This window comes from Bidens hawaiensis, unplaced genomic scaffold, assembly GCF_021521415.1.
Source record: "Bidens hawaiensis isolate Kalapana, Puna unplaced genomic scaffold, B.hawaiensis_p1.1 tig00004817_1, whole genome shotgun sequence".
NCBI lineage: Eukaryota > Viridiplantae > Streptophyta > Magnoliopsida > Asterales > Asteraceae > Bidens > Bidens hawaiensis.
The window spans coordinates 1,393,854-1,415,565 of record NW_027491300.1 but is presented as its reverse complement, the minus strand read 5'-3'; the positions used below and the strand labels follow the sequence as shown (position 1 = coordinate 1,415,565).

The 21,712-nt window shown below is 39.1% G+C and overlaps 2 protein-coding genes across 3 annotated transcripts in view; one reads left to right on the top strand and one right to left on the bottom strand.

The window, feature by feature from the left end:
- The first annotated feature begins 4,474 nt into the window (after positions 1–4,474).
- On the top strand, positions 4,475–7,005 carry LOC143628125 (uncharacterized). Of its 2 annotated transcripts, none has more exons than XM_077097792.1 (2): positions 4,475–4,773; positions 5,892–7,005. In XM_077097792.1, exon 2 carries the CDS (start codon positions 5,906–5,908, stop codon positions 6,860–6,862), a length of 957 nt encoding a protein of 318 aa, XP_076953907.1. In that variant the 5' UTR covers positions 4,475–4,773; positions 5,892–5,905; the 3' UTR covers positions 6,863–7,005. The 2 variants fall into 2 exon arrangements, with proteins under 2 accessions (XP_076953907.1, XP_076953906.1); XM_077097791.1 differs by having other exon boundaries at positions 4,476–4,753; positions 5,892–7,003.
- A 163-nt stretch (positions 7,006–7,168) lies between these two features.
- LOC143628126 (protein SYM1-like) overlaps positions 7,169–21,712 on the bottom strand; it is a 51,611-nt gene continuing 37,067 nt past the window's right edge. Inside the window, exons 2-4 of the mRNA XM_077097793.1 lie at positions 9,195–9,423; positions 9,011–9,135; positions 7,169–7,309 (exon numbers count right to left, since the gene is read on the bottom strand). Of these exons, the coding sequence (XP_076953908.1) occupies positions 7,214–7,309; positions 9,011–9,135; positions 9,195–9,423 (450 nt within the window). The 3' untranslated portion in view covers positions 7,169–7,213. The remainder of the gene's footprint in view (positions 7,310–9,010; positions 9,136–9,194; positions 9,424–21,712) is intronic.

The window sequence follows — 21,712 nt, the reverse complement described above, 5'->3', positions numbered from 1 at the left end:
CTGTTCCAATTTTTCATCTTATAATTGTCCAGTTCTCGTTTTTCTTTTTTCTTCAAAACAATCTACGATACATAATATATATACTCTGGTTTCTCATCAGCCATGAAGGTTGATAATACTAACAAAAACATAAAATATATTTAAGAAACTTGGGTATGTTCCTATTCAAATATACAATAGTAGAGTAAGTTAAAAAATTGGTTTATTTGTATTTAAGTTGCATTTGTCTGAAATAAACCAAATGACAATTTACCAATTCACTATAACACCCCAAGTAAATTCTACTTTCTTATCACAATTCATCACAGATATAATAAATGAATTAATTATCTTTATAAATACATTAGTTGTTCAATCAAGCATACCCAACTTGTTTTTATAAATACATCACTTGTTCAATCAAACATACTCGACTTTTTTTTACTTGTAAACTACGAAATACCCATTTTGACCAATAACTCGTGAACTATGAAACATACGATGCTAAATAATAATAATAATAATAATAATAATAATAATAAATCAAGATGGTTAAAAATGGTCAACTCAGTTGCATACGTCATAGTTGAATTAACCAAAAACAATACCCATATGAATCAATGCTCCAATACAACATAGACAACAGAATTCAACTTTTCCCTACAAATATACACCAAACAAATATTTACAAATTACAATTTATGTTTTTTCATATACATAGATAAATTATGATGTGTAGAACTTAAAATTACTCATTTACCCCTAACAAAGTAGGATGTCTTGAAAAATTTATTTATCCATACCAACAATCACGTTTAAGCAAAAATAACTCAATATATATTACAACTTGGCTCACTTGGCAACAAATAACTTATTAGTTTGATTGATTAACATCAAATTTCAAGATAGTTTTCTACAATTGTGTACTTTACAAATATAATCCTAATTTAATAACTCAAGAAAATAAAATTATAAGCACACCATACTGCTATAGTTGATTATATGAGCGTGAGTCACTCAATAGAAATGAAAATATTCTTTTTACAAGAACTTTATTGTAAAAAAAACTTAGATTCAATGAAGCCATGTACCTTTTTCTCTCACATTTTTCACGCTTCACAATTGAAAAACTTCTATCAGCATACTTTGAGTATAGATCAACTAGAAATTGTTAATTGATAAATTAACAAATACAATAACAATTATTTTGAAAAATTGTTATACTTATTAGAAAATTGTGCATATCTAGTCCGTAAAACCGAAATTAAATATAAATAGTTATAATTAATCCAAGTTTTTCATTCATATTATAAAATTGTGTAAATTACATAATAACTTAAAAAAGATCTTTACCAGCTAAATTCCGTGTGGATGGAGAACAACTCTAAAGACACTTGGCCCCATCGATCGATCAAAAACGTGTATATGTATATGATAGTAAGATTAAATTATCTTTCATCATTCAAGTAGCTGACGATCCAGTAAATAGAACCAGTCGACCCAGTAATTGAAGTAAAAACAAACTAATTTATGTTGCTTTATAAACACTGAACATGCGTATACGCCTTATTCCAATCATTTTTTGAAAAACCCATCACATTCAAAAGTGCACATACAATAAATGGATGCAAGGAGAAAAAAACTGGACAACGTAATTAAAACATACAATCAATTGACATATGTAGACGCTAATCGAATAAGTAATTGGTTTCTATCATATGCTTCAATTGGGAAATACATATTTGGGGTAGTATTAGTGTTACATACAATCGGAATTCGGATTTGGGAGGAAATAAAGATTTGATAACCGACTGGAATATTGATTTGGGGAATGAAATTAATGGAATAGGGACTTGTGGTATGAAATTAAATGAATAGGGATTTGGGGTATGAAAACAATATAAACATACACGAGTTTGAGAACATACCGATTTGAAGATCCAAATTTGGTGTGCAAACAATGTTGAACGACGACTTCTATCTCATTAGGCTTTGGAACGTCTGATGTGATACAGTGAAGAAGCTTGTTAAGAACGGTTTTAATTGATTTGTTTTAATTAGAAAAATTAGGAATTAAAGATTAAAAGATAAGTGTACCAGTTGATACAAAAGTGGGCCAATTAGGTGCTATGCGGCACAAACATCATTTTTGTTTATTATAATAGTAGATTAATATTCTTAAATTAAAATAAATAAATGTTAAACGACTGGTTCGGTTTACATTTCTGGTTTCAAATTTCAAGCCATAAACTGCATTGCAAATCGTTAAACCGTTAAAACCTAACCATGAACTGGTCATATATATTTCAAACCAGCCGAATTTCTTTGTTTTGGGCCGTTCGGTTGCTTTCTACAGTTTATGAACACCCCTACAAAATACGAGGACTTAAGTAGCAAGTTAATCGGTAAACGATATTTTGGATGAAATAAAATATAAACAGAAAGTTTGAAATCCGGTTGGGTTCGCCAATCCGACGGGTAGACACCTATAATTCAAATAGGTTTATTGGGTATGTATTCAGGCAGCCACAACTCACACCTCCTCTCCTCCATAAAGCCACCCTAAGAAAAGGTAGCTTGATAAATATAATAGCAAAACATGTATAGTCGTATAGATTTCTAGTTTTACCCGAATCACTTTTTATTTTATGATTTTTTTAACATAATTTATCAACAAATAACTACTTTTATTGAATTACACATTGCAATATAGGATATATGAATATTTTTGAAGAAAAGAGAGAAATGATGATTAGAAAAGAACAAACATAATAGTTTATTTACCAACAATATTTGTCGTGTCTAAATGGGCAAGAGTGATGCTTATGCTGATTTTATTTTACTTGCCATTTAAAGTATAGATATGTGTTGTCTGCTTGTTGTTATATATTAATCACATAGTGATCTTGCACTTTACATTATTCAACCATCGGTCCACAAATATGAATATTTTAACGTTAAATTTATAATAATTTAGGGGGAATAGGAAAGAATACGACCATTGTGATTTTAAAATTTCGACGCTTCAAAACAAATGATGATCAAATTATCTACAAATCATAAGGGTAAAATATAGTTACATTGATATAAAAGTTTATGTTACAGTCACAATAGGTTAAATATATAATTCTCAGTCATCGTCTTTGTATTGTTAATTTTGTCAAGAACTTAAGATGGTAAACGGTAAACCTATCAAGCTTCATATAATATATATGCTTGAAATAAGCCTATTAAGTCTAACAAAAAACATTTTATATATAAAGCAAACATAAAAAAGTTATATCATCAGGCTAATCTTGAACAAGTATATTTCCTTAGTTACCATATCTTTACATGTTAGATTCATCATTCCACTAAACTAACATGAAACAAGATATGTACATTTCCTAATTTTAAATACCCTTATCAACTACTTCTCTACATAAATAATTTATTAAAACAACTATTTTAATTAGTATAATAGAGAAGTTTGGTATCATAAAAAAGTTTTCAAAAACTTTTTGTATATAAGATATATTTGTTGAATGAAGTCAATTGATAGTGTGACTTGTGTTGTTTGTTATAACTTTCAAGTCACTTAGTTCTATTACCTTGGCCACCACCCGGGTTCGAATCCAACTCTAGACAACTATGAATGCTTATTTTGGTTTTGCACAGTAGCACACATGGTTTAGAAGTCCCTTTTTTCTTTTTAATTGTAATTGCACACGCCTCCATCTTTGTCTTCAATTGTTCCTCCACCACAAACGTAATTGACACCGACTGAATTCACGTTGACATCGTCGTAGCTCGAGTTTTACCAACGCTCACATTTCAGCGTTGGGGTTTTACTAGCTGCTTGGCGCAACGTCCGGGTAAAAAACCAGTTAGGTATAATTAAAATTCAGTTTTCTTTCATCTTATACTTGTCACTTTTTTCCTTATTATTATTATTATTAACAAGGGTATCTATAGTCGTTGCTTTCTAGTCTCATCACCATCATCATCATCGTCATCATCGTACTCAATATATCTCACAAATAGCAAAACTATGGCAGGGTCTGAGGAGGGTAAGATGTAGACAGCCTTACCTTTACCCCATATAGATAGAGAGACTGCTTCCGGTGAGACCCCCTGACTCGATAGTAGTTTGCATCAAGCCTTGGACATAAAACACATAACACTCAATCATCAGGACACCGACTGATTGATGCATATACCCTTGTCTTTCGGCTATTAACGGCACCACATGATGCCTGATTAACCTTCCGTCACTTTTAACATAATTTCACGAAATTAGTAAAATAATGTCAAAACTAGTGCAATTTCACTTTTGCACACCCGAAGATTCACACATATATACACTATATGTGCGCAATGCAAGTAGAACGTTTCTTTCTAGTCTCATAATATTTAATTTTTTATCCATATAGTAATCACAACAAACATAAAAATCTAATGATCATTAACTCTTTAGACAAAACATTCATACAAACAAAAACAAAACAATAAATTCATAAGACTTATACTTGCAATATAAGTATAAGTTTGGGGGCATTTTAACAATTGACCCAAAAATAGTCAACGAGGTCAATTTATGTTCTTCTTCTTCTTAAGTACCAAACTACCAATTGACACCAAATATTTCGCCAAAGGGTTTTAATTTTTTCAATTCCCAAATTAAATTTCTAGGGTTTCAATCGTAAATCCAACACTCGATCTCAATACAATCGCCAGCTCACTTTCCGAGTCACATCAAATCAATTGGATTACCCAAATCAAGAACCCGATTCAGGTCGATTTCTCATCAATTTGGTATTTTTCTTGCTTAATTGTTCAATTGGAATCAATCGATTGCATATTTGATCTTGTTTACACATGGGTTCTTGTCAATTTTGGGTTTTAATTGTTTGATTACTTGGGTATGAAATTGGGGCTAAAATTAGGGTTTTAATGAAGAAATTGTGCAATGTTTGTTTGATAATAAGTTGATGGGTAGTTGAATTTATATAAAGATTCAATTTTTTTGTGTTTTTATTGAAATACATCATTGTTATGTGAATGTGATTGAATTAATGTATGTATATGTGTGGATAAGTTTATGTTTATTCGTATGTTATAAACATCTACGCACGTGTAAATTCACTTGCTTTAAAGATCTACGCGTGTGCACGAAACTTGTTACGAGAAAGATAGGGAAAGAAAGTAGAAAAATTTATTATTTAGAGAGATAAAATCATTTAATCTTTTAGCGTTATGTAAGTGAATTCACATAAAGATTCAATTTTTTTGTGTGTTACGTGAGATTATAACATGAATGCTGAAATACATTATTGTTCTGTGAATGTGCTTGAATTAATGTATGGATATGTGTAGATAAGTAATAAGTTTATGTGTGATCATATGTTATAAACATCAACACACGTGCAAATTAACTTACTTTAAAGATGTATTCGTGTGTACGGAACTTGTTACGAGAAAGATAGGGAAAAGAAAGTAGAAAATTTGATTATTTAGAGAGAAAATTCCTTTTTTACCGTTATGTAAGTGAATTCACATAAAGATTCATTTTTTTTGTGTTTTATTTGAGATTATAACATGACTATTGAAATGCATCATTGTTTTGTGAATGTGCTTGAATTAATGTATGTATATGTGTAGTCTGTAGATAAGTTTATGTGTATTCATATGTTATATTTGAATTTGCTTACTTTAAAGATCTACACGTGTGTACGAAACTTGTTATGAGAAAGATTCAGTAAAGAAAGTAGAAAAATAGATTATTTAGAGAAAAAAAATCATTTAATCTTTTACTGTTAGTTAAAGCAATAGATACATCTGTTTATGCTGTTATGCAGTTATTTTCTTATAATTACAATTATAGAAAGTATTGTAAATTTGAAGTTTGAAATCTGACATTGTTTGAATTGTAGGTAGTTAAAGAAACATGGGTGTAAATCAGCAATATACAAGAACAGATACATTAGAGTTAAAAGCTCTTTTAAATCAAAAGATTGGACAACAAAGATCAGATAAATATTTCAGTTTACTTAACAAACTATTCAGCCTCCAGCTCAGCAAGGGGGATTTTGACAAATTCTGCATCCGAACCATTGGTCGGGAAAATCTCCCTCTTCACAATTGTTTAATATCTTCGATCGTTAAAAATGCAGCTTTTGCTAAAGTCCCACCACCGACAGTGAAAAAGTTAGCAAATTCTCTCAATGTCAAAGTGTCACGGGCCCCACAAAGAAACAGTCTTCAAACGCTTTACAGGGATGCGTTTCCTTTATCCCCTCGTAAGAGTCGGTCTCCACGGGACCGCAAGTTTAAGGACCGGTTCAGTCCTCTCGGGCCCAAGGTGCACCAGGAGTCCCATCAAAGCCCAACTGAACTTCACTCTCTTGGTAGCAGACCACCTGTTGAAGTTTTATCTGTTGAAGATGGTGAAGAAGTGGTTTCTGGAAGCCCCGGGATTCAAAGTAGAAGCCCGGTTACTGCTCCTCTCGGCATTGTTTTGAAACCGGGTGCGGCCCGGAAAACTTTATACCATAATTCTTGTTCACAACCTCGAGCTGTCACATGTGAAAACAGTTGTGAATTGCCAGACAGTAGACTTTTGAGGGGTCGTTTGAAGGAGAAATTGAAGGTCGAGGGGCTAAGTATTTCAGATGATTGTGTTAATTTGTTGAATGTCGGTTTGGATGCGTATTTGAAGAGATTAATGGAACCATGTATCGGGCTTGCTCGGTCTAAAACCGCACCCAGGTCGTATAGGCAAAGGCCGATGACATCGGTAGTGTCGGCTTTGGATTTTAGTGTTGCGATGGAGTGCTATCCGAGTAAAATTGGAGCGGATTGGTCGGCTCAATACGAAAGGTTTTGTTTTAGCTCTTTTAAATAATAAGAAAAATAATAACAATAATAATAACATTAGGGTTGAGAATTTGAGATTAGAGTGCATTTTCTTTTCTTTTAATAGTTGTTTCTGTTTTGTTTGTATAGCATAAGCGGATCTTGCATTTATTCAAGTTGTCATTCTTCTTGATTTTTGTTTGCTTAAATGATTTTGATGTTGTTGGAGATATAATGTAACAACCTTAACTAGATGAAACTGTAAAGTCAATTCTTTCCACTTATGAAATGAAACAAACATAAATCAGAACAAATAACATGTAAGCAGTTGTATAATAGTGTGAACATGGTTAATAGTGAAGTGAAATAAAGATGAATCCCCTTTTACATGATCGTGTTGTCAGTGTGTTTGATTAGTTGGTGCTGCTTTTGATAAACTTGCCATGTATGTGATGTAAATAGTCCATACATACGAAAACGAATTGTTCACGAGCGGCTGCATTGTTCAAAACAAATAGAATGTCAATAGTATGCTATAAATAAGCTTTATATACAATTTGATATATAAAATTACAAACATGTACACCTAAAAAAGTCTGTTTGACAACATCCAGATAAACAAAAACCCCCATAGTACGTGAGGCGCCCCTTATGCCTGAGGCCACTTTTTTCGGTGCGCCTCAATTGTGTCTTTTGGACAACATGTGCCTTTAGTGGCAAAAAGCGAGGCCGCCCTGCGTCTTGTGCTTGAGACGTGCTTTTTTATTTTAAGTTAACATACTATTTGATTTTTCTCTAATAAATTACAATATTTAATTCTAAGAAAACCTAACTATACGGTTTGCTTATAATCCAATATAAATTTATATTGACAACCAAGTTATATACAAAATAATGTATAAATTTTATTTAAACGACCAAAAACTACTGTGTTTTCAATAATATTTAGGAAAATTGGTTTTAAATAATCCCAAATATGCCCTATTTGTAAATAACAATCCCAACTTAACACTTGCCTGGTGGCGGTTCCAACTAAAGATCTATTTGTAAACAACGGTCCGCGACTAACGGATGGTTAACTCCGTTAGTTTGATGATTACGTGGCATGCTTAGTGGTCAAAAAAAGATTTAAGTGGCAGCTTATGTGGAAAACCAACCTTCTTCCTCATCCCCTACCCCTACACCCAACACCAACCGGCAACCACCAGCACCACCTTTTTCTACCTCTTTTCTGCCGCCACTCACCACCACCACCATATCCTTTCTTCTTCACACATCAGATTAGCACCATTGTCTAGTTTAGCAAATTCAAAGTTCAAGATTTGGGGGTTTATTCTTGCCGGCGGATTTCCAACATCATCTTCCTCGTTGATTAGTTTCTTCTGTAGATTCTCAACGGAACATCATCCACCACTTCTAAGCTCGTCAGATCCTCAATCCCTTACTCCGGGGACATACAACTCACAAAAACCCCAAAATCATTTTTCCGATCTAAAACCCAGATCCGTTCTAAACATTGCCAGAGTTTTGCCCTAATCACATCCTCGCCTGAAACCGCCTACATCTGATGCTCTGCTTGCTTGTTTCTATGGTCTTGAGATGGTGATTTATGACGGGATATCAGATGATAGTTAAAGATAATGGACGACGTGGGTGCTGCAGTGTGGTGGTGGTGGTGGCCCGTTAGCGATCAGGGTGGCGGCGGCGGTGGCCATCGTGAGCAGAGTGATGGTGGCTGGTTGCTTTAAGTTATGTTCAATGAAGCTGGGTGAGGGTTAATTGAAGATCTGGTTTATTTGTTTGTTTGTTTGTTTTTTTTAAAGATATAAGATTATTGCCACATAAGCTGCCACGTAAATCTTTTTTTGACCACTAGACATGCCACGTAAGCATCAAACTAACGGAGTTAACCATCCGTTAGTCGTGGACTGCTGTAAACAAATACATCTTTAGTTGGAACCGCCACCAGGCAAGTGTTAAGTTGAGACTGTTATTTACAAATGGGGCATAGTTGGGATTATTTAAAACCAATTTTCCTAATATTTATATCATAACTTAGGGGGGAAGAATTAAAAAAACTATGTAGTTAGATTTTTTTTAAAATGGTTTTCTAGACCTACTAACACATACAATTCAAGAAAATGAAGTATGCAGTTCAGAAAAAAGAAAATGAGGTATGACTGTATGAGTGGGTTACCTGCAAATGAACAGGGGTGAATCTAAATGTGATAAAATCACATAAAGGCCAGTAGATAGCATTACTGATCATTGTAGGCAGCATATCTCTCTTTAATCGCGCTATAATTTCCTTACCGCTTTCCCCTAAAAGATGCAACAGGATAAGATTTAAACATTACTACCATCATAGAATCATAAAATACCTTGGAGGCTTGCATTATAAGTGAAGAACATAGCAGTCATAATAGGTCCAAATACAGTCTGCCCAATGAACATCTTTTTAAAAGTTGTCACAAGGTTCTGCTTAGGTAACACCCTTGACAGAAAATTAAACCAGAAATGTAAGGTTGGACCTAATATAATCATTCCATACCCCGCCATGCGACACGTTCTGATGAGATCATACGGCTCTGATGATGACTTTGTAATCGTCTGAATATTCAATTAAACTCAACATCAGAAACAATATATAATTACTTAAAATCAACTAACCAATAACCGTCAAAACAAAAAATTGGAACACATTTTACTTTACAGATCATAACAGACATACAGGAACCACATAACGTGATGAGTATATATGTAGACAAATCCAGAAAGAGAATATAATAAATCAAGAAATTGCTGAAAATGAACATGAACAACTGAATTATAATTTAAGAACCAAAGAATCTAATAACAAAATAAAAATCAACAGGAGGATTTAAGAACTAAATCAAACAAGGGTCTAAACTCTAAAGGAATATCTACAATTGCCCACTTAAAACTAAAAAAATGGGCTAAACTCGAGCTTGAGCCTCAAATAAAGCTCTTTTAGTCATCGAGCCCGAGCTCGAGCCTAGTATGGGAACTCGTTTAGGCCTGTCGAGCTTTAACGAGCCTTGTGTAATTTTAAATTTTACCTTACCTCATTTGGACTTGTACGTATTAATTTCACACTGCATAGCCAAGGTTTAGCTCGTTTAAGGTACTACACGAGCTCTCCCGGAAGTTAGGCTCGGTTAAAGTTTTTCTCAAAAAATATTAAAATAATTAGAAAACATATATAAATTAATTAATAAATAATAAACGAGTTGAGCCCTAGCCGAGTTCGGGCCCAGCTGGTTTACACCCGTAGGATGAACACATAAACCTCTTATCTCATCCAGATTTTATGAGCCCTGATTTCTAAGGAACTGATATCAGAGGATTAATCAACTGGTTCAAAATGAATTGGCACAATGCTGAACTAGATGACAAAAAACTACCAATCAGCCCAAAATGAATACAAAAATATGTTAGGTCAAGTCATCAACCAATCCAAAGACCATCCACACGTATGCATACAACACAATTAATCTAATTCAGAAAACCTTTTTTTTTCTTCTTTTAACGACGTTGTCATTCGCCATAATGAATGATTTTAACGCTCAGGACCTGACTCACCCAGGAACAATCCACCACTAAAACCCCATTAAGTCAGGTTACGAACACGAATGCAAATTGCAATTCAGAAAACTTGTAAATGTGCATAATATAAAAGATATTACGAAAGCACAAAACATGTAAACCATCGCAAAGTAGTACCTGAGATGTTAAATCAGCAGCAATGTAAATAAGAGCAGACGTAACGCTCTTGGTAAGAATAGGCCGCGCTTTAATCATGCCCAAATACCACCAAATGGGCCCGCTGTTGGTTACGGAGGACGTGACATTGGTCTTACTACTAAGCCGACGAACCGGAACAGAAAACGGCGTCCTCCGAACAGGAAACCGAGAGCAAAAGGTGTTAATAAGGTGCGGTGGTTTCGGGTGGACATGGATTGAATTGGAAATGAAGCACCTCATTCGGTAAGCATTGTGGAAAGCTGGATTCATTATTCTGTGAGGGAGAAATGCGTGGGATTCTTCTTTTTCAGGGAAGAAACAAGGCGTAATTTATTGGTTTCGGCTGCAAACAAGGGGAAGATGGCATGTGGCCTCAATTTCTTTCTTTTTAACCCAAATTTCTTTTATTTCATTTCCGAGACGTCACATATTATAATACTTTTACTACACTAGTTTGACTTGTCATCTTCCTCAAATTCAAGGTTGCCGCAATCCGCTTCTCGTTATATACAAATTCAAGTCACTAAAAGTCAGTTCTAATGGTTTAGGTTCATTATGCGAGGTAAACATGTCAAACAATCAATCATATCTAGTGAAGTCCCACAAATAGCAAAGCTATAAGTAGGGTCTAGGGAGGGTGACATCATACCTCTATATAAGGGGATAAAGATGTGGCTTCCAGAAAAACCCTCAGCTTTAAAAAACATATGTATGTGGGAATATAAAAGGAAATTAAAGTTCAACAGTAATATAATTAATAATAACACGTAGTAAAAATAATAATACTAATATATATATATATATATATATGAACAGAAAATATCATAATGGTGTGTGACCAAAGTAAGGCAAATAGAAGCCCTTAAGGTATTCATTTATCCCTAAAAATCCTTAACTTTAATTATGCGTCTTCAACAATTGCTATCCCAACATATCTTCGAAAAGGTTTATGTCTATCAGATCATGCAAGGTAAACATGTAATGTATATTAAACAAGGGTTGGAAATTTTACATTTGATATATGCAATTCACGACAATTGATCGAATGATGACTCATGTAACTTTTGAGTACACCGATACAGGAACCCTGGACATGGGACCTTATGTGGCGTAAAAACATAGGGGTAGCTTTGATCATAGATTTTAAGACATGTTCAAACATAAAAAAATCGAGACTTATGAGTGAGATTTTACCTGATATGTTTGTTTGTGTAAAAAGGTGAGACTAAAAAGGGTAAAAAAAGACAAGAAAATAAGGTAAACATCAATGATTTGGACATCTTAATAATGCTGTGATCTATTCAATAACACAAATAAAGAGATTGGAGACTGAGGGGATTTTAGTGGCCGCTTACAAGGAAAAACTAAGCGCAGTTAATTGTTTATTTACCTTCTGCGTTAAGATAAAATGAGAGTTACACACTTCCATTTAATAATAAAACGTAACAGAGACTAAAATAACAATCAACAAAAACCACGAATATTGAAACGGAGAAAGAGGGACTGAAGAAACACTAGGTGACCCCGAGTAGATTATGGATAATCTGGGGGTTAAGTAATGTTTCCCACGAGGGTTAGGTCCGGCAGAGATGGTTATTCTGATGACCTGCAAAACAGACACCGTGAGCTCGTCACTGAGAAGGGGGGTTCCTCCTTGTGACCACCCTCCGGCGCGAGAATCAGACTAGATTGCTCTGAATATAAGTGTATATAAAGAGAGATTGCTAGAGAAGATAAGATACAAGATAATGATACCGTTCCAAGGTGTTGGAGTATTTATAGCCGAAGGTAGGTTTCCAAGCAGGTACATCCAGCTGTATAATATTCCTTTTCCACCAACTGTGGGCTACGCACGTGCCATGCTGGTAGTTGGTGGGTAGGCAGCGGCTGATAGTGACATGGCCGGCTGTGTACTGTTCCTTTTCCACCAACTGCAGGCTATGTACGTGCCACGCAAGGGTTGGTGAGTTGGCAGCGGCCGATAGTGACATTTTGTACTAGAGCGTGCTCCTGGTACTGTTGTCGGTGAGCTGTCACCCTGTGATTGGTTCATGGGCCGCTCTGGTCAGATCTTGTCTATTTTGTCCATACCTTAGCAGGTATAGTACAAAAGACCTTCCAGAAGCGTACGAACTGGCTCATTTGGGCGGGAGTGTTCCCGCCTTGCTCATTCCTTCAGGTGACATTACTGAATTATTTAGTGCCTTATGCGTGTAGCCTTGCTGTTAGTGCGGATAGCCTTCCCTGATGGCTTGTACCCGCCGCTGCGGGAACAGGCGGGGTACTTCACCATTGGGAGGCTTTTCCTGCGGGAACAGCTGGCGTACTGCGCGTAAGGTCTTCATCTCTGAGCATGGTTGGTCCTGCGGAACCAGTTGGTCCTTGCTCAGACGTCCCTCTTCAAGGTGAGTCTTGCGGGTCCAACTGGGCTCTGCTGGGACCTACCTCTTCAAGTCCCCCCAGTCCAATGTTCTTCTCATGAATTGTTAATAAGTGAGGTGAACTTTTGGACTTAAGCATGGGGTTTTGAAAAGGGTTTTTAGTTTTAAGGTTTTCCGTGGGGATTCTTCCCGCGGTTTTCATAATGTCACTCGCAGAAATTCCCGACTTTTCTGCCTGACCTTTGGTTGTGATGCGGGTAGGTGTTTAACCCCTTCGCACATCGGGAGCGTTGAGTTTCACTTGCATAGATTCTTCACGAGATTTTGGTAGTTTCGGACATAGTGATCAGTTATGTTAAACCACCAATTCCGCCTTGAAGTTTCAAACAAGGTAGTTCTCAACGTTCCCGCTATGCGGATGTGCTATTTCTCTTTCCGCAAGCACGGTCCAGAAGATCCTTCTTGGTTTCAATTCCCTGCAAGTGCTAAGTATGTGAAGGGTTTCGCCTTGACACTGTACCCGCACTCGTCTTATAGTTTCTTTACTTCCAAGGTATTCTTGGCTTCAATTCCCTGCAGGTGCTAGGTATGTGAAGGGTTTCGCCTTGACACTGTACCTGCACCTTGTCTTACGGTTTCTTGGATACCAAGGTATTCTTGGCTTCAATTCCCTGCAGGTGCTAGGTATGTGAAGGGTTTCGCCTTGACACTGTACCCGCACTTGTCTTACGGTTTCTTGGATACTAAGGTAAGGGGGTATATTCCCTCTTATTTTTGAATCTTTGAATCTTTTTGAATTTCTTTGAAATTCGAAGAGTTGGTGAAAGGATAAGAACAGTCCAAACTGTTGAAGGGACGTTAGCGTCCGACGGTTTCTTCTGACAGTTTCAGGAGGTGCAGGAAGTTATGACGACGTGACAGTATGTGGTCATTCCAGACGCTTTTTCAGGCGCGTGGGCGCGAGTTTTCGGGCGCGTGGGTGCGGATTTTACGGCGCGCGTCCTGTCAACAGCTGTTGCCAGCTTGCTTTTTCCACGTGTCATAGTTTCATTGCACCAGCGCTTTTCTCTCTCCTCCGCATTAAATTCACCGCATTCATTGCGATGAGTATATAAAGGGGGAGAGGGTTCATCTTAATCCACACTTTCACTTTTCTCTTCTTTCTTCTAAACGATTTCCGGTGAATACTCTAAGCTTTGTCGAGCATTCTCCTAAAATCGTTCCTTCTTTACTTCTAAAACATCTCTTCTGCTCACGATCTTGAAGCTACCGCCGAAGAGTCTGACGTGTACGTCGAGAACCCGACGTCTACGTCTGATAAGGACGATAAGAGCACTGCTGGCGAGTGCCAGTGTGCTCTTCCCATCGAGCTTTACCAGTATATCATCAGGAAGTTCATGCTCGAGCCATTCGAGCCTGAGTTTCCTGAGCCTCACCAGACCGTGTATGATGCCCCCAAGGGCAAAATAGGGGTATATGCCGCCTTCTTCGTCTATGGGAATCTCAGGTTCCCATTGACGAAGTTTGTATACCGTGTCTTGGAAAGACACGGTGTACACCTGACGGAGGTACACCCAATGGCGATAGCCAAGATCCGCCATGTTGAATCGGTGTGCCTCATTCTTGGCGTGGAGCCCCATGTTGACCGCCTGATGACCTTCTAATCCTGGAGGTGCATCCAAGGCTGGTACACCCTGGTCACCAGGATCAAGGGTTTGAAGATCTGCGCTACCGAGCGCAGTCTTCGATCTTGGAAGCGGGAGTTCTTTTACATCTCTGCCCGTGTCATCCCTATTGCGATGACATTCAAGAACGGGAGAGCACTCCCCAGCCTTCACGCCTCAAACTACCAGGAGGCGGAATGGTTTGCCAAGATTTCCCGGATCCAGTCTTCGGTTTACCGCTTTGCGGAGTCCGGGATGGTGATGCTCGGTATGAGCCGGGTGTAGAAGGATGCTGGGGCGGAGGTGCCACAGATTCCCATCGTCCTTGAATACGGTTTGAACTTTATCCCTTACGGTATGCTCCGTCTTCTTTGTTGATTTAGGGTTTTATTCTAACTCTTTTTATTTCAGAGGGGAATGACTTGCAGTCGCTCTTGCATCCGCGGGAAGCTGGTGGTCCCGCTCGGCTGGGTACTCGTGCTCTTGACGAGAACGAGTTGCCCATCCTCGAACAGACGGCGGATCGGTTTGTGGAGGCCTACCCGCCAGGCCACGAGATACTGAGCGCCACGCGGCCAAGTAAAAGACTATTTAACCCTCGCCCTCTCAATGCTCAAACCTCTGCTGGAATTCCTCTAATCTTGTCATCTTCTGATGAGGAATCCGCAGATGGTCCTTTCCTTGCGCGGAAGAAGAAGGCTGTCGGCGGGAAGGGTAAGGCGAAGGTTGCCTCCACTGCCGATCAGGGGAACCGGTCTGAGTCGGAGACCGAGAGTGAAGAAGCGGCGGGGAACCCAGGTGGTGTTGAGACCACTGCTCCGGAGGTTGAAACGGCTGTCACCTCCGAGCAGCCCAGGACGACGACGGTGACCGGTACGAAGAGACCGGCTCCATCGGGTTCGTCCCCGCCTGTTCGCACCTTCAAGCTCAAAAGGACTTGTAAGTGTACATAACTTTAACTTCATATCTTTTTGCTGTTATACTTATATATCTTGTCTTCGTGCAGGCGTGGATGCTACGGCATTCCAGAGTGGAGCGGGAGGGAGCAGCTCTGGACCCATGAAGGTAGGTTTGGTCAACCTACCCGAGGCGATGACCCAGGCGGCTACGCCTGCTTGCAGTACTGGTTCAGTTGTTCATCCCGTTGAGCCAACTCTTCCAGCTGTAACATTATCCCCGCCGGCTGTCAGTGCCATTTTCACAGAATCCATCACTGAGCCGGCGGTGATTTCTCTTGCGGGTTCTTCTGCAGCCGCGGCCACGGTTGTGAGTTCACCTCCGTTGGTTTCCACCGCGGCAACCTCCACCATGCCTCATCCGGCGCCTGCGACTACGGCCAGTCCTTCAGGTACGTTTGGGGTTGGGGCGTCTAGCCAATCCTTGCCTCCTTCCCGTCTCCTTGACCTTTTGGATGGATATCCCTTAGGTTCAGGTGATGGGTTTGGTGGCTATCGGCCTGTTGTCGACCCTATAGGTGCGTAGGGTTATTTTGGCCTATATCCCTTTCATCATTTCTCTCAACTGTTTTTTGTTTTATTGCAGTTCGTGATTCCAACGAGGTGTACGCTCCTCGGTGGAATATCCGCCAGGGAACGACCCTCCGGACTGCTGAGGAGTGCGTCGAATGGGCGCGTCACGCCGCCCCAAGCGGTGCGCTGGGGGAGGCCATGGCCAGCTACCAGGAAGGTAGGCTGTCCAACGAGCTCCGAATCCTCCTCGCCCGAATGCAGCCGCGCGTCGAGCTACTTTGTCGTGAAAACGACAAGTTAAAGACGGTGCGTAGCCTTGAAGTGGCTCAGGCGCGGGCTATCCGGGAGGAGAATGCGAAGCTTGCCGCCGTTGCTGCGGAAAAGGAGAAGGCCTTCAAGGCCCTCGAGGTTGAAGTTCGGGCCCGGCTCGAGGCCCGTTCCAAGGCTGCCCAAGCTGTTAACGAACAACTTCGGCTGGCCAAGGAAACTGCACGGAACGCAACCGAGAGGGCCACCAAGGCTGAAGCTGTTGCTGAGCCTCTACGCATCGAGAATGAGGAACTTAAAGCCAAATTAGAGAGGCTCCAGCAGGCTCATGATGCCTTGGCCATGGAAGATGCCAAGAAGCTCCAAGAGATCTTGGACCAGAGGGGGGTGCTTGACCACACTGAGCGTAAGCTAAAGGGCGTCGAAGAGGCTGCAGCCAAAGATGTGTTGCTTGCCAACCTTACAAAGAACGAAGCCGAACGCGCCCGTAATGAAGCTCAAGCTGCCCTCCAGGAGGCTCTGGTTACCAAGGAATGGCTTCTTCGAGAAGCGTTGTCGCAGGTATGCGCAGTTTCACAATTTCTTTACGCTTTTCCTTACACAGAAGAGTTTTTGATATACTTCTGTTTTATAGGTTGTGCATCGGGTCTTCACGAACACATCATATGACGATGCGATGAGTGCAGCCCTCAACGCTTCTCATGAGGATGGGGAAAAGGCTGGCTTCTTGCTTGGTCTAGGGTTTGTTGAACAAGGCATCCCGCCTTCCAACTTCCCTCTTTACGATGTGGACACTGAAGCTGCTTATGACCAAGCAGTGAATCAGTATGCTGCCTTCCCGCATCCGGTGGTGGAGAAGGTGAACGAGATTAGTGCTGCTGATGATGGGCTAACTCTTCTCAAGGCTTTCCTTGAACCGCCACGCTCTACTGATGGTGCGAGTCCAAGTGGGAGTAGTCCTGAAGCTTGATCCTTTAGATCCCTTTCCACCGTTAGAGTAGATTTTCATTTTTGTATAGATTTATATTCTTGTACGCGGGTATGTGCCCAGCAATTCTTGTAATATTTGAATTTTGATGGAATATAAATCTTTTGTTAATGCTTTGCCTTGTAAACCTTATATGTTTTGCTCATGCATATTCTAGTTTAACTTGGCAATTTCCTAAGTACTTTGGATAAGTTAACCTTTCCACGTGGTAGATAATAGGTTAAAGTTCTGCTTCCTCTTTCGTGATTGTGCGGGTAAGACCGTCACTTTCACTTAGTGGGATGGCTAAACTTTACCTATATCTGACCTGCGTGGAGGTTTTCCTCATCTTTTCCTTAGAAATTTTCTAAGTGTTTTGAATAAGTTAACCTTTCGACGCGCGGTTGTTAATAGGTTAATGTTCAGTTTCCTCTATCATGATTGTGCGGGTAGGACCGTCACTTGCATTTAGTAGGATGACCAAACTTTACCTATAACTGACCCGCGTGAAGGTTTTCCTTATCTTTCCCTTAGAAATTTTTACCGTTTTATGTGATGTGACAATCGTCAATTTCAGGTTAACCCCGTTAACTCAACTCCGTCAATTCAAACTTTAAGATCGTTGAATCTATAACGCACACTTCATTACATTTAAACTAGGGTTTAAATGACGCTTAACACTTACTACATGTGTAGTCTTTCGGGATTTGCACCGAAACGCAAACGAGTTGACGCGAACGATTGATAAATAAACGACAAACGTCAAAACACTAATTATGTGATTATTATGTGTTAGATATATGTGTGTTACTTGATTGTTATGTGGAATGTTAAACAAGAAACAAGAACCAACTAGTTTAGGCTAGAGATGTAACACTTGAAAGATTAGGGGCTAGAGTGTAACTTGTATATCTATAAATATAACCTTAACTACAAACCCTAACCTATTTTATTAACCTACAACCCGATCGGCCTCCCCCTTGCTCTCTCTTGGCTGCCGTCCACAAACACACACACATACACCATCAATTCAAGCCTTTGATTGAAGAACAAAGTGCTAGGAAGGTATATTTGATCATCCTTCACATCCTTGTTGATTGAATTTGATGTTTGTTGGGTTAATAACAAACCCTAGCTGGCCGATTTTGTTCATGCATATGATTAATATGATTGTTGTTATTTGAATAATGAATTGATAACTAGTTTGATAGTATTGCATGTTAATTGTTGTGTCCTTGATTGTGAGTTCAAATAAAACCCTAACCATGTGTGTATGGTGTAATTGATATGCATGGATAGTAGTTATAGTGTCTAGAGGGTTATATGGATGCATGATAGTTCATAGATTGTTATTTTGTTGAGTTTTGATGTGAACAGATTCTGGACAGAATGTATATACGATGTTTAACTGACTGTAACGAAGTGTAAACGTGAAAATTGATTGAGATTGTGGGTACTGCAGTAAACTAGGTTGAGTCTAGTTTCTATAAAGTATAAATTCGTAATTTTTGGATAAGTGGAAGTATGCTTTTATGATTTTACAAAAACGTGATGCAAAGCTGAGCTGTTAGACCTGCTGTTAGGTTATGTTGTAAATGTTATATCTCATGAACTACGAGACCAATTGGGTTGGTTCCACTTCTGGAAGTTGACTCACTGAGTTAGGAACCAAACCCAAGTGGTCTTGCATTTATTGGATTTTTCGTTTAACGGGAATTGTAAATAAAATTCTGTTGCGCATGAATCTGACTGATATGAGTTTGCTGTAATGTTTTGGTCATTATAAGAAAAATATGTGGAATAAAAATAAGATAAAATATGTTCTGGAAACCTAAGATATGTATGCTTCTGTGGTGATTTTTGGTGAATTAATTGAGACGTTATGATCGGTGAACTAGTGCAATCTTTCAAGTAGAAATTCTGTCATAACGAAACTAGCTGCTGAGTTGTATAGGAATGCATGAAATATGATAGTTTTTATAAAATTGTTGTATTTTGACCAAAATACCCTTGCGGGGAATAGTTGTTAGTTGATTGCCATGAATTGACCAAATTGCCCTTATGGGGAATAATGGTTAGTTAGTCTTTGTTTGTTGACCAAAATGCCCTTACGGGAATAATTGCTAGTTAATTGTTGTGTGTGACCAAATCACCCTTACGGGGAGAAATTGCTAGTGATATACATTATTAGTACGTGACACGAAAGTAATTGCTCACTCATGTATCGTATCACAATTGTACTTGTGTAAGTCACACACGACTCACAAACGAAACACGAAATCTGTTACGTGCATAGGAATTATGTGCCGAGTCTAGAGACTCGTTAAACGTACCGATACTTAGAAAATCTCTTTGTTATTTAGAACGCTAGAGAGTTTCTACGACGCGCATCACTTGGTGATCTAGATCGGGATAATCTTCGCAAACAGTGAGTTTCACTTACCCCGCTCTTTGAACTGTTTTCAAACGTTTTTCACTTGGGGGAGATAACATACTCCGATAAACGTATTTTCTGAGATAAACGCATATTTAAGATTTTGTTATAAATTATATATCACTTGTAAAGGCTAAGCGGCAAACGTAACATTTGAAGTCCCACACATCGGACCGGTTAATATTTGGAATAGCGAGTCACTGTTGAGTAGTACTACTGGGTTTGACAAACCCCACCCGACGTTAAGCTCAACTGGAGGTTGAGTGGGTGTAATTTTGGCTAACACTTACCATGGTCTGGATTGACCTGGTGACTGGCACTTGATAAACAGTCAGCTTCGGTCGCGAACCACTTAGCGATACTTGTTGTATAGATTAGCTACCTATCGATATATAATTTGACATAACACTATCTGGTAATGCAAAACACTTAAACGTTGTAACGTGGTTACACAACACTTAAACGTCGTAACGGGGTTACGCAACACATAAACGTCGTAACAAGGTTACGCAAAACGCTAAACGATTTATCTTATTTAACTTGTGAACTCACCAACCTTGTGTTGACACTTTTAGTATGTTATTCTCAGGTAGCCGAGGCGGGCGCGCGGTTTAGGAGCATGCATTAATTGAAAACATCTTTATTTTGCAAACTTAATTTTAACAGTTACATTTGGTTTTAAGTCGTCCTGCGTGACGCAACTTTTGAACTAAGGTTTTACGTTTCCGCACTTATTTACATTTAAACGTTTTTCTTTGGTTTGATTATAACTAATGATTCCGATCCTGCCAGTTCACACCCTCTGACGGTAAAACTCCGTTAGTGGATTTTGAGGGTGTGACAGATTGGTATCAGAGCCATTGGTTATAGCGAACTAGAAGCTGCATGCATACTAGACTATAACCGCGACGACCCATTAGTTATAATGATACGCACTGCATAGGTTTGTGTAGTCTTGAAATCTTATTTCTTTACCTCCTTCACTCATACGCGCGCATATACACGGCTTACCTGTAGGAATGTCGACGCCACCCTCATCATCATCATCATCCGATTCGATGACGCATGCTCACGGGAAGGAACCGCAGTTACCTACTGCCTCGCCACCCCGTGTAGTCCCGGAACTCGAAGCTCCTGCACCGAAGAGGTACCGCCTATCCGGAGGCCTGTATGAAAACGACATTAGCTGGGATTGGTACCCCAACATGATCAGACGTATGGTCTACCGTGAACAAGTTCCCCCATTGCCTCACCCGAACCACCCTGCTTACCCTAACACTCTACCACCCATAACCGAACCTGTGGAGCGAGTTCTCGCAGCTGTCGTTTCTTGTTTGGAGCGTGATGTGGGTTACATGCGCTACACGAGAGAGAATGTTTCCAGACTGTTTAAAGATGGAACCGAGACTCAGGAGGAGATTGCCCGCATGGCAGCGGCAATGAAAGAAATGCAAGAGACTAGTGAGCAACAAACGAAGGTTATGATGAAGATGCAAGCCGAGATGATAGACTTGCAAGAGCAACTCCAAGAAGCAAGGACCCGAACCGAAATAGCGTTAGAACGTTGCGATATCCTACAAATGCAACTTGCTCAGAACGCAGCTGAACCTGAGGCAGAGCCTGAAGTAGAACCTGAAGAAGATCCCGAAGAGGAGCCTGAGGAGGATCCCGAGGAAGATCCCGAGGAGGAACCCGAAGAAGAACCGGAGGAAGAACCGGCTGAGGAGGAGGCACATTCGGAAGTGTCCTCAGATGACGACATCTAGTGATGATGATACTTAGATGGAGGGGTTGTCTCCATCATAACTATTATTTTTCTATGATTTTAAGGATTGATTGGAAATACTTTGTAGCGAATACAATGGTTTTAATCATGAGTTATTATTTAGACTAATATGTGGTTGTGATGTGATGTTTTTTTTTTTCTTACCTATCTTTTATTACATGTATGG

Coding starts and splice junctions, on each gene's coding strand:
- LOC143628125 (XM_077097792.1), top strand. CDS start 5,906: ATGGGTGTAAATCAGCAATATACAAGAACAGATACATTAGAGTTAAAA.